Source organism: Oncorhynchus masou, chromosome 2 (assembly GCF_036934945.1).
Source record: "Oncorhynchus masou masou isolate Uvic2021 chromosome 2, UVic_Omas_1.1, whole genome shotgun sequence".
In the NCBI taxonomy this organism is placed as follows: domain Eukaryota; kingdom Metazoa; phylum Chordata; class Actinopteri; order Salmoniformes; family Salmonidae; genus Oncorhynchus; species Oncorhynchus masou.
In genome coordinates, this window is record NC_088213.1 from 18,410,989 (window position 1) to 18,424,033 (window position 13,045).

Here is a 13,045-nt window from a genome sequence, read left to right on the forward strand (position 1 = left end):
TTACACAGCTCCCACAATCAGACCGGAAACACATTCTATACACAGCTCCCATAATCAGACAGGAAACACATTCTATACACAGCTCCCATAATCAGACAGGAAACACATTCTATACACAGCTCCCATAATCAGACAGGAAACACATTCTATACACAGCTCCCACAAGCTGACGTTGTATTGACCGCCCCATAAGCAGGCGCTTCACAGAGTGAAAGAGAGAGATTTTCAACATCTGAGACAGACAACGTAGACTTTCTGAGCCTGGTGAGCACTCTATAGCACAGCTGACCAAAACCTGAGACAGAGGTCTTCTGATAGGCTCTCACTGTTTTTTAATTTTACCTTTATTTTACTAGGCAAGCCAGTTAAGAACAAATTCTTATTTTCAATGATGGCCTAGGAACAGTGGGTTAACTGCCTGTTCAGGGGCAGAACGACAGATTTGTACCTTGTCAGCTCGGGGATTTGAACTTGCAACCTTTCAGTTACCAGTCCAACGCTCTAACCACTAGGCTACCCTGCCATTTTGGTTCATTATGATACAGCAGAGAGAGAATAATCAGTAATCATTGTTTCATTGAATCATACATCACCTCACATTTCATGTCAAATTAGTTATATTTTTGCCATGTAAAAAAATTACGTTTTGTTAGCTTTTCACAGTTAGATGCCAGTTCGGTAATCCACTTTCAATGTTTCACTATGAGGAGAAGCAAAATAAATATTGTTTATAAAACCAGCGCTGAAAAAATGTACAAAGATTCTGTCACCTTAACAAACTAAATCTAATACTGATTTAAATGTTTATTTAAAAAAATGTTTGTACAAAAACAAGTTTATGGTCAAGTTGTCTCAAATAAACCATTGATATTTCCAAGTCCAAGCCAAACATTCATACCAACACAACTCATCCTCAAGCATTATTATGATTATTTTCGGAAACCAAAACGCCAACATATAAATAACAGCGTGACCTCTTTCTCTGCACATGGTGTTTATTTACTGTGGTTTTAGCGGGAGCCTCCTGCGTTCCGCCACCCTTGGGGCGTGCATACGGCAACAGCGGTTCTAGCCTACCGTAGAACAGCAATCTAACCAACCAGCAGGACCTCATAATCCAACCCAGGTCTCTGTGTCTGTCCGTCTGTCTGTTTGGTATGCATCCCCTAGGTAAGGAATAAATGAAGAGTTCCAGGCGTATGTATCTCCCTGACGGGGAAGAAGGACTGAAGCGCCTCCACCCCACGTTGCATGCCTGATTGACTATCTCTCCTGATCCATGTGTAATAACATCATAACATTTGGGCTTATTCACAAATCAGAAAAGCTTTGATGTCATGTGTGAAAGTAATGGAGGGTTAATATCCAACTTCAAGGGTTATTAGATAGGTTTTTATCAGTTACCGTCCCAGACGCTCTCTGCAAATTCTGTAAATACTTAGATTTATACTTAATGCTTATAAAAAAAAATGTGGCCTGAGATGTTTAGCATCTGAGTGATTTATTTTCCTGGTGGAAACCCTCTCCTCTCCTCCGCTGGTAGCTAACAAAGCACAGGTAGGACAGACAGACAGACAGAGGCAGCAACAGCATACCTGTTTAAACCTGCTGTGTAATTTGTGGATTAGCAGACGCCCCTAATGGCTAAGATCCACAACAGGAGAGAGCTTTCTCTGAGAGCGAGAGACACAGACAGAGCGACAAAGTCAAATAAAATACATTGACAAAGGAGAACAAAGAGATGAAAGGAGATGGACAGGAAGGAGAGAGAGAACATTTGAAACGGTGAAGGAGTTAATGAGGAAGAGTGAATTAGAGACGTGTAAAAACGTGAGAGAGCGATAGAGAGAGAGTATTAGGCTACTCTGCCTATAGCAGACTTTGCAGGGTGCTCTGACCTCTAACCCCTGTGAGTTGCTCATAATTGAAGCAAAAAAAAGAAACAGTCAGATGCTTCATTAGCATTTTTCTCTGACATGATTTAAGTGTGTCACCATGAGACAATAGCCCTAAACACTGATGTGAAACAGTCACTGTGGGCCATTTCTGAATGAGTGAACACACATTTTGTCACTGTTTTTATCATTATGATAATTGAAAACGAAAGACAATTGATTATTCACACAAAGATAAATTTACTCCTGCACATTTATTTGGATGATCATGTTCTTGAATAAGGTGGACTCGAGGTCCAATACGCTATCAAAACACAGGTGTGTGTGCGTGCGCGGGAGTCAATTGTATCATTGATAACTGACTAAGACTTGATAACAAGACTTGGAGTTATTCTACCTTGTGTTCTGTCAGAGAGGTGTGTGAAGAAATGTGTCCGAGTGAGCAGGGACAATAATGTTTCAGAAGTATTGTGAATGTACTTTGTCCTAAAGAAATACTTAACACAGAGACTGACACATTCCTGACGGCACAAGGCACAACTTGTTATGGAGGCTGTTCACAGAGCTCCATTAAGGTGAACATACACAACCATGCTGGACTGAGCTCTCTGCTCTGAGAGGGGCAGCATTGATTTAAAGCATTACTCAGGCTGAGAGAGAGAGGGAGAGGAAAGGAAAGAGAGAGAGAGGGAGAGGTAGAGTCTCTCCTGACTGCATTAGGAGTGCCTCCAGCCTTTGTGATTCCTTTTGATCAAATCTCTGTGAAAGATGAGTGTCATGCCCTCTTCTAGCCAGCTGTGAGGGGGGCTGCCCTGTGACTATGGGGGTGGGAGTGTGTGTGTGTGTGTGTGCGCGTGTGTTTGTGCGATTGCTCTGCTGGCTGGGGAGGGAGCAGGCAGCTGAGGTGAGAATGCCGAGTGGGAGAGTGGGAGGATCTCATTCCAATCCCCTGTGCCCGGTTTCAACACACACACTCACACACACACTCTACAGAGCACATCTTGAGTAGTTTAGAGCCAGTCCTCAGCAACATAGGAAGAGAGAGTGGAAAAAAGGTGTGTGTGTGTGTGAGTAAGAGTAGTACGTTTATTGTTTTTTTTATGTGGTGTGAGCGTTGAGGACAGTGTGTGTGTCGTCTCCAAGTGTATGTGTGTGTGTGTGTGTGACAGTGTGTGTATGAGTGTGTGTGACAGAGTGCTGGCGTGTGATGGCTCTTTTGCGTTAGTACTTGTTCAGACGGGAGAGTTGGAGGCAGTTCTTTTGTAGGACTCGCAGGGAATGGCAAACTACACGGTAACCCTGGAAACCTATCTCTAATGACAATGGCTGAGGTGAGAAACATCTTGTCTTATTTCTTTTCCACATTCTTCTCCTCTTTTCTCTCCTTTCGCCAAATCTTGCTACATGCTCCTGAGGTAGAAATGAGAAAAACGTGTATCGTTGTAGCGCTGTCGTTTCCCAGCGTTTGCTGATGCCGTCATTATTCATGTTTATTCACAGAATGCGCCTGGTTTGCATTCAGTAACTTCTAGATCATTTCTCGTCTCGTTTTTCCACGTGAATCATTTGGTGATTGATGTTTGCGTCCTGGCCGGGCTGTGTCCATGCTTGCTGAGGGAGGTAGAGGTTGTCCTTACCTGCCATAAGACGCTGCTTACTTACTGCGGCAACTCCCTTAAAACAAAAGGAGGAACTTTAAAGCAGACAACCAGGCAGGAAGTTGTTTTAACCTGACAATATGACTACAGGCCCTCCTCTGTTATATATTCCAACTCAGGGATAGTTATCCACATGGTTCTATTATATTCTAACTCTGGGATAGTTTTCCACGTTTCTATTCTATTCCAACTCAGGGATAGTTATCCACATGGTTCTATTATATTCTAACTCTGGGATAGTTTTCCACGTTTCTATTCTATTCCAACTCAGGGATAGTTATCCACATGGTTCTATTATATTCTAACTCTGGGATAGTTTTCCACGTTTCTATTCTATTCCAACTCAGGGATAGTTATCCACATGGTTCTATTATATTCTAACTCCGGGATAGTTATCCACGTTTCTATTCTATTCCAACTCAGGGATAGTTATCCACATGGTTCTATTATATTCTAACTCCGGGATAGTTATCCACGTTTCTATTATATTCCAACTCAGGGCTAGTTATCGACACGTTTCTATTATATTCCAACTCCGGGATAGTTATCCACATGGTTCTATTATATTCCAACTCCGGGATAGTTATCCACACGTTTCTATTATATTCCAACTCCGGGATAGTTATCCACACGTTTCTATTATATTCCAACTCAGGCCTCATTATCCACATGGTTCTATTATATTCCAACTCAGGGATAGTTATCCACATAGTTCTATTATCTATTATATTCCAACTCAGGGATAGTTATCCACACGTTTCTATTATATTCCAACTCAGGGATAGTTATCCACATAGTTCTATTATATTCCAACTCAGGGATAGTTATCCACATGGTTCTATTATATTCCAACTCAGGGATAGTTATCCACATTTCTATTCTATTCCAACTCAGGGATAGTTATCCACATTTCTATTCTATTCCAACTCAGGGATAGTTATCCACATTTCTATTCTATTCCAACTCAGGGATAGTTATCCACATTTCTATTCTATTCCAACTCAGGGATAGTTATCCACGTTTCTATTCTATTCCAACTCAGGGATAGTTATCCACATTTCTAGTCTATTCCAACTCAGGGATAGTTATCCACGTTTCTATTCTATTCCAACTCAGGGATAGTTATCCACATTTCTATTCTATTCCAACTCAGGGATAGTTATCCACGTTTCTATTCTATTCCAACTCAGGGCTAGTTATCCACATGGTTCTATTCCAACTCAGGACTCGTTATCCACGTTTCTATTCTATTCCAACTCAGGACTCGTTATCCACGTTTCTATTCTATTCCAACTCAGGGCTGGTTATCCACATGGTTCTATTCTATTCAAACTCAATATTTACATTTTAGTCATTTAGCAGATGCTCTTACCCAGACCAACTTACAGTAGTGAGTGCACACATTTTCATACATTTTCATACTGGTCCCCCATTGGAATCGAACCCACAATCCGCAACTCAGCCACACGGGACCTTTGTGTGTTTGTCTAAGCTATTCCTTCATTTGAATGATTTGCTGATTTATACAGTTGCTTCTCTTCCTTTCCAAGTTAGTGCTGGTATATACAGAAGTTTCCATTCTGTTCTATTCTAACTGGGTGCTGCTTGTAATTTGGTCTATCCCAGTGGAGGGTTTATTTAGTGGTCCTGTCAATTGTTTCATTACTACTGTGTTTCCCAGCACTCTCTCTTCCTCAGTCTATTGCTGTGTAGCCCTGTATAGAAGACTGACTGCTAAGGCATGCTTAGTATGTTGGTGTGTAGCCCTGTATTGAAGACTGACTGCCAGGGCATGCTCAGTTTGCTGCTGTGTAGCCCTGTATAGAAGACTGCTAAGGCATGCTCAGTCTGTTGCTGTGTAGCCCTGTATAGAAGACTGACTGCCAGGGCATGCTCAGTCTGTTGCTGTGTAGCCCTGTACAGAAGACTGCTAAGGCATGCTCAGTCTGTTGCTGTGTAGCCCTGTATAGAAGACTGACTGCCAGGGCATGCTCAGTCTGTTGCTGTGTAGCCCTGTACAGAAGACTGCTAAGGCATGCTCAGTCTGTTGCTGTGTAGCCCTGTATAGAAGACTGACTGCCAGGGCATGCTCAGTCTGTTGCTGTGTAGCCCTGTACAGAAGACTGCTAAGGCATGCTCAGTCTGTTGCTGTGTAGCCCTGTACAGAAGACTGCTAAGGCATGCTCAGTCTGTTGCTGTGTAGCCCTGTACAGAAGACTGCTAAGGCATGCTCAGTCTGTTGCTGTGTAGCCCTGTACAGAAGACTGCTAAGGCATGCTCAGTCTGTTGCTGTGTAGCCCTGTATAGAAGACTGCTAAGGCATGCTCAGTCTGTTGCTGTGTAGCCCTGTACAGAAGACTGCTAAGGCATGCTCAGTCTGTTGCTGTGTAGCCCTGTATAGAAGACTGACTGCTAAGGCATGCTCAGTCTGTTGCTGTGTAGCCCTGTATAGAAGACTGACTAAGGCATGCTTGCTTTAGCCCCGTCTGCCTCTCTCTGTCTCTATGTGTGCTGGCTTCTGGCCACTCACTAGTGGAATGTAATTTAAGAGCAGCCTAATGTTTTGTTGCAGCCATAATGTAACAATTAGCACAAGTGTCTGTGTGGTGCTGTTAGGCGCAAACACTCACTCTCTTTCTCTGTCTCTCTGTGTTTGGAGGTGTGAACAACACACCACAACCACATCTTGTTCTGCAGAGTGTGTATGTGTGTTGTGTTCTGACCTTTAAATCTAGGTGACAGGTATTTAATGGAATCTTGATTATATTAACTTCTTTCAGGTGAATATAGGACTAAAAACAGAGGTCCTTCAAGCTTCTCGGCAGATTTAATACCGTCTTTGTTATCGACTCACATGGCCTTGCTTGATGTTTTTCTATCTCCTCCTTGTTTTTGTGATAGAGAATGAACTCTCCAAAAGACTTCTTTAACACAATATGTCCCATCTGATCCAAGAATGGTTTGTACAGTAACAGCATTGTATCATTACCACAGTTCTTTGTGATGAACATCATTTTTTTTGGCCTGAATATTGTTTATTGTATTGAAGTTAATATTGCTAATTGTAATATTCATATGTATGTTGTACCCAGAATTCAGCGTGTTGCTGTCACTGGTACAGTGTTCTGTTGAACATGAGCCGTTTTTGTTTTAAAATATGTTGTTAACACATAGATGTTACTAGCATAATTATACCACAAATGTATTAGATCAACTTGTAAAGTTGATGTGTTAAGTGCTACCACATTTACATAGCAATTACAGTGGCACATCCTTTCATTTACCTGTTTTGGTAACAGTTTTGTACCTGTCATATCTGATGTAAATCGAGGAAAATAACTTAATAATAGGACTCACTCAGGACACAAAAGCTCTGAGAATCCTTTGGCTGTTAGACATGTTTGCCACACTAGAATAATGGGTTATTCATTAAAAACATCACTGCTCTAAATGATATTGAAGCCACGACATAGAAGTATATACTATTTTTGATTCCAGGGGACAGTTTTAATACTCGCCACTGCATCCTGTATCAAAAGGTTGGCTGGTCCTCATTAAAGTCCCGTAGAGCACGTCATTACTCTCTTTTTTGTTTAGAAAGCTTTCCTGCACAAGCTTCCAACTTACCTAACTTTGTTGTTAAAGTATAAAAACACCAGATACAGGTTTGGTTAATGCTTGAGGTTCCTCGGGTCTCCACCGAACTAGGTAAATCCGCTTTTAGTTTTAAAGCACCTCATTGCTGGAACCAAGTACCAAATATATTACAATTGGATGTTCTGGTGCCGCTCAGGCAATTGAAAATATTGATTGGGAACCTTCATACTGTGGAATGTAACTGTTTTTTATTTTTTATTTGTGTTGTGGTGTATTTTAATGACTTCTTTTACATTGTATCTGATTTTGATTTGATTGTGTCTTATGAATTGTATATGCAGGACCCTGGTCTCAATGGTGACTCCCTGTTTAAATAAAGGTAAAACAAATCATAAAAAAATCAAATTAATGTGATTGAATAAAATTGCTGAATACTGTCCAACTACCAGGTAGACACAGGTAGATGCTTCCAGTCTACAGAATAATATGTTTGGATGTGCATTAATAAGGCATGTAGACAAACAGACATAGTTTCTAAACAGAGTTCATATCTAATCATTACAAAACAAGGCCAACCAAGTTACTCTCCATGGTATTTGAAAATGCCTTTTATTTCCTTGACATGTTCAGTGGAACCATTGAAAACAGATTTCTGGCTCTGTGTTAGTGAGCTGGCTGTTGACTTATCTCTCTCTGAACTGGCTCCACCTCACCCTCTGAACTGAGTGGGATGATAATGTGACTCTCTCTCTGTTTCTCTCTTCCTCTCTGTGTCTCTTTCTCTGTCTCTATTTCTCCCTCTTTCTCCCTCTGTGTCTCTCTTTCTCTCGCTCTCTCTATCTCTTTTTCTCTCTCTCTCTGTATCTCTCTGTTTCTCTGTCTCTTCCTTCTTTGTCTCTCATACTCTATTTTTCTCCCTCTCTTCCCTTGGTTCCCATTCTCCTTAACTCTCTCTTTCTTTCTCACTCTCTCTCTCTCTCTCTGGGTGTGAGTGTGTGTCTCAGTGCTGTAGGGCCCCGGGGCAGAACAGAGCAGGGCTGGGCTCCTCTGAGCTGGGCTGCTGTGTGTGTGTGTGTGTGCAGCGGCTGCAGCCTGCCAGCCCAGTCAGCTTCATTAGCTTCATGATGGTCCGTCAGCGAGTGGCTTCTGCTGCAGCCTGCACCCCCTCCAGCCAGTCCCAGGGCGTGATCCGCCCCTCTGCGCCCCAGCCTTCCCCCCCTCCTACAGCCCCCTTGAGCCCCTCTCCACCCCAGCCCTGCGCTGCCACAGAGAGGCTTGTGAGGATTTGTCAGCCAGATGTGACAAGATTGTCAAGAGGCAGGCGAGAGAGAGAGGGGAGATATGATATTAATCAGAGCGTAGCTGGGAGCTAAACTCTCTCCGACGCAGTGTACTAACATGTTCCTCTCATTTACTATACACTCCCTCGCTCCCTCTCTTTCTCTCTCTCTCTCGCCGCCGCTACTCTCCTACAGCTATCTCTCTCTCTCGATGTCTTTCTCTCCTCTCCTCTAACGGGTGGCTAGAACTGCTGGGGAGACAGTAATAAAAGTTGTGGCTTTTCTTTTTCTTCATCTGTGATTTGTGTTTTTTATGTAGACGAGACTAACCCACTTTTCATGGAGATTCAGGTAACTTTTTGTTTTCAGGTGTTGTGTTGAAACTGGCAGTGTGTGTGTGTGTGTGTGTGTGTGTGTTTGCTCTGTGATTGACTGCTGAATTAGGAGGAATAATGAGTTTTTCACGCTGTCTTTGGTCTCCATTGACTCCTAATAGGCTAAAGCATAGCCTGTCACTACTTGCACAAGCAGAGCCTTAGCATCTCATGCTTTGCGCTCACATTTCACTCTTAGGACAGGAGTTCAAACTCTCACTTTTCATCTTTGAACCTATTTTTAAATCAGAATCCTGTAAAACAAAACAAAAAGTTTTATTTCAGTCTAAAATGGGGCTATTGGATTTCAAACCAAGTGAGTTGTGTGTCAGATAGAAAGGCTGGTGAACATGTCTAGGAAATGTCCTTTAACTGGGTGGGTGACTTTCACAGTTTTCCCAGCCACTTTGTGATATAGGGTCATTCCTTTAAAAACACTCCACGGAAATACTACTGCTATTTTTATTTTAAAGAGGATGACGTACGTGTTCAAGTTCACACTGGGTCGTGTTACATACACAACAGCTTTATATCAGTCTGTTTTAAGTAGCTCAACACTTGTCATCAATTAGCTTAGCGTTATAACTGCCACACAGCCGTACATGTGTTTCAGTGGTGTATGATTTATGAATGTGGCCATGTTCTGTGCATGTGTAACACACACACACACACACACACACACTGAGATGTTCAGAAGCAGGAAGTCCTCTTTCTGTGAACCATTAGCTACTGGTTTATATCTCCTCGTTTTATCTCCTGGTTTTAGCTCCTGGTTTTTGACCACTTGTTTTAATGCTGCAGGTAGTTTTTTTTACACACAGAGACCTCCTAGACTGCTGTATTCCTAAATCCTATTTCCTGTAGCTGCTCCGTACTAGTCTGTGTGTTTTATTAGAGGAATTCTGCAGGACTTTCTTAGTTCCTGGTACTACCAGGCTGCTCTGTATTTTGGCTGCAGTTTTGGCCTGGAATGAAGATATGAGGAAAATATGTGTGTCAGTGTTTGTTACAGATGGTTTCACTGTGCTATATCTTGGATTTTTATAGATGTTTTTGCATTGTATAAATAAATGTGATAGATTTGAACAATGTTTCTAGCTTATCTGAATAAATGTCTTTCAAATTAAAAGTGCGTCTTATTTGATGCAGATAGGTGATGTGGTTTATCCATTTTTTATGGTGTCATGCGTTAAATAATATGAAGAGATTTGAACAGAAACATTACACTCAAGTTTTTCTTAATTGTTTTGCCTAACACTCTCTGCATTTCTAATACCGAACACATATAGATTGTTTAATGTTAACTTGTAACTTTAAAAACAATTCTGCACATTTCAGATTTTAAAAATAGGTCTACAATGGGCATTAGGTCTGTGTACATTATCACTTTTGAAATGAGAGAGGGAGAGAGAGATCCTCCATAAATATTCTACATACACATACTGAGTGTACAAAACATTAGGAATACTGCTCTTTCCATGACATAGACTGACCAGGTGAAAGCTACAGTATGATCCCTTATTGATGTCGCTTCAATCAGTGTAGATGAAGGGAAGGAGACTAAAGAAGTGCCTTTGAACAGGGTATGGTAGTAGGTGCCAGGCGCACCGGTTTGAGTGTGTCTAGAACTACAACGCTGCTGGATTTTTCACGCTCAACAGTTTCTCGTGTGTATCACGTATGGTCCATCACACAAAGGAATTGAGGCTGTTCTGAGGGCAAAAGGTGGTGCAACTCAATATTAGGAAAGTTCCCAATGTTCCTAATGTTGAGTACACTCAGTTCCTTGCCAGCCAGTTGAATTTCTTATCCCATTCCAGTCTTTACCATCTTGGCACAGGCACAGCTAGTTTCACATTGTGTGGCAATCTGCACCAATCCTCTCCTAATTGATTTGCTTTCCACTAAATGATTCCAACATGGCCCAGTCAATACACACTGTCACACCCCACAGCTGTTCCCTTCCCTCCCGTCTTGCTCTGAACCACTGACTGCTGTTGACTCTATAAACCAAACCAGTGTGGATATTATGGACATATGGCAGGATTTATTTTACGAGCCGGAGAGGAACAATTTAAATGTTTCTGTCAAGGATGTTATGGCTGTGACGCAGAAGTGACTGGAGACCATTTCTGAGTCCCTAAATTGTGCACTATTATTGTCACGCCCTGGTCTATATTTATTATGTTTATCTTCATTTATTGGGTCAGGCCAGGGTGTGACATGGGTTTATTTGTGGTGTGTTTCGTCTTGGGGTTGTGTGGGGTGTATAGCATAATCTATGGCTGCCTGAGGCGGTTCTCAATCAGAGTCAGGTGATTATCGTTGTCTCTGATTGGGAACCATATTTCGGTAGCCACATTCTTTGAGTGTTTTCGTGGGTGATTGTTCCTGTCTCTGTGTCTTCACCAGATAGGACTGTTTAGGTTTTCACGTTCCGTTTGTTGTTTTTGTATTGTTCGTGTTTTTTCGTTCTTCATTAAACATGTCTAAAAAATACCACGCTGCATTTTGGTCCGCTCCTCCTTCAACAGAAGAAAGCCGTTACAATTATTGAACAGGGCCCTGTGCACTACATTAGAAATAAGGTTCCACTAGGGACATATAACCTGAACTCCCAGACACTGAATATAGTGAATAACTGACATACTGGATGATTTAACACTCTGGCCTGCATGGGTCTGTATATAGTGAATAACTGATATACTGGATGATTTAACACTCTGGCCTGCATGGGTCTGTATATAGTGAATAACTGACCTACTGGATGATTTAACACTCTGGCCTGCATGGGTCTGAATATAGTGAATAACTGACCTACTGGATGATTTAACACTCTGGCCTGCATGGGTCTGAATATAGTGAATAACTGATATACTGGATGATTTAACACTCTGGCCTGCATGGGTCTGTATATAGTGAATAACTGATATACTGGATGATTTAACACTCTGGCCTGCATGGGTCTGAATATAGTGAATAACTGATATACTGGATGATTTAACACTCTGGTCTGCATGGGTCTGAATATAGTGAATAACTGACCTACTGGATGATTTAACACTCTGGCCTGCATGGGTCTGAATATAGTGAATAACTGACCTACTGGATGATTTAACACTCTGGCCTGCATGGGTCTGTATATAGTGAATAACTGACCTACTGGATGATTTAACACTCTGGCCTGCATGGGTCTGTAAATAGTGAATAACTGACCTACTGGATGATTTAACACTCTGGCCTGCATGGGTGTTCAGAGGAAGTTTTGTTTTATTTTCCCCTGAATCACTGTCAATGAAACATGATGAAATGAAACCTCCATTAAACCTCTGAAGTGTACAACATGTTGGCTCTACAGACAATTCCTTCCACCTCATGGCTTAGTTTTTGCTCTGACATGCACTGTCAACTGTAGGACCTTATATAGACAGGTGTGTGCCTTTCTAAATCATGTCCAATCAATTAAATTTACCACAGGTGGACTCCAAGTTGTAGAAACATCTCTAGGATGATCAGTGGAAACAGGATGCACCTGAGCTGAATTGAGTCTGTTAGCAAAGGGCCTGAATACTTATGTAAATAAGGTGTTTCTGTTTTTTATTTTTATTCCATTTGCTACATTTTCTAAAAGCTTTTTTCACTTTGTCATTGTGGGGTATTGTGTGTAGATTGCTGAGGAATAAAACAAATCTATTTTAGGTTAAGACTGTAACGTAACAAAATGTGGAAAAGGTCAAGGGGTCTGAATCATTTCCAAAGGCACTGAAGTTGCTGGTTTGGCCAATAAAGACACATTTGCATAGTTTTATTTTGTTTACGAATGTGGAGAGAAATACAAAATTCTCCACTTGGGGGAGAGAAAAGGAGCCAACACCACATAGAGCGAGAGATTGAAATTGAGAGAGAAAAAAGAGGGAGAAAGACAAAAGCACCTAGAGAGAAGGGGAGGGATAGAGACTCTGAGACATTTGCTTTTCATTTCCCACCCTGTGGCCCAGTAGATCCAGGTGCTGAGTGACAGCATTAACACCAACGTGAAGACAGACAGGAGATGAGGAGAGTTTCCATTCCACTTTCTGGTGCTCTTCCTTCCTTTCTGCATTCGGCAATGAATTTGTGAAGACTAATAGTGTGGTCTATAGGGTAGCAAAATTCCGGTTACCATTCTCTATATTTTTGGACGTAAATTTTCGCTTAAGGTATTTCTGAAAATCAAATAGACACTGTAGGGTTGCAAAATT

The 13,045-nt window shown here is 41.6% G+C and overlaps 1 protein-coding gene across 1 annotated transcript in view; it reads left to right on the top strand.

Annotated features, from left to right (window-relative positions):
• The first annotated feature begins 2,857 nt into the window (after nt 1-2,857).
• Nucleotides 2,858-13,045, top strand: part of bnc1 (basonuclin zinc finger protein 1) — a 30,340-nt gene continuing 20,152 nt past the window's right edge. The window contains exon 1 of the mRNA XM_064989156.1: nt 2,858-3,226. Coding sequence (XP_064845228.1) covers nt 3,212-3,226 — 15 coding nt within the window. The 5' untranslated portion in view covers nt 2,858-3,211. The remainder of the gene's footprint in view (nt 3,227-13,045) is intronic.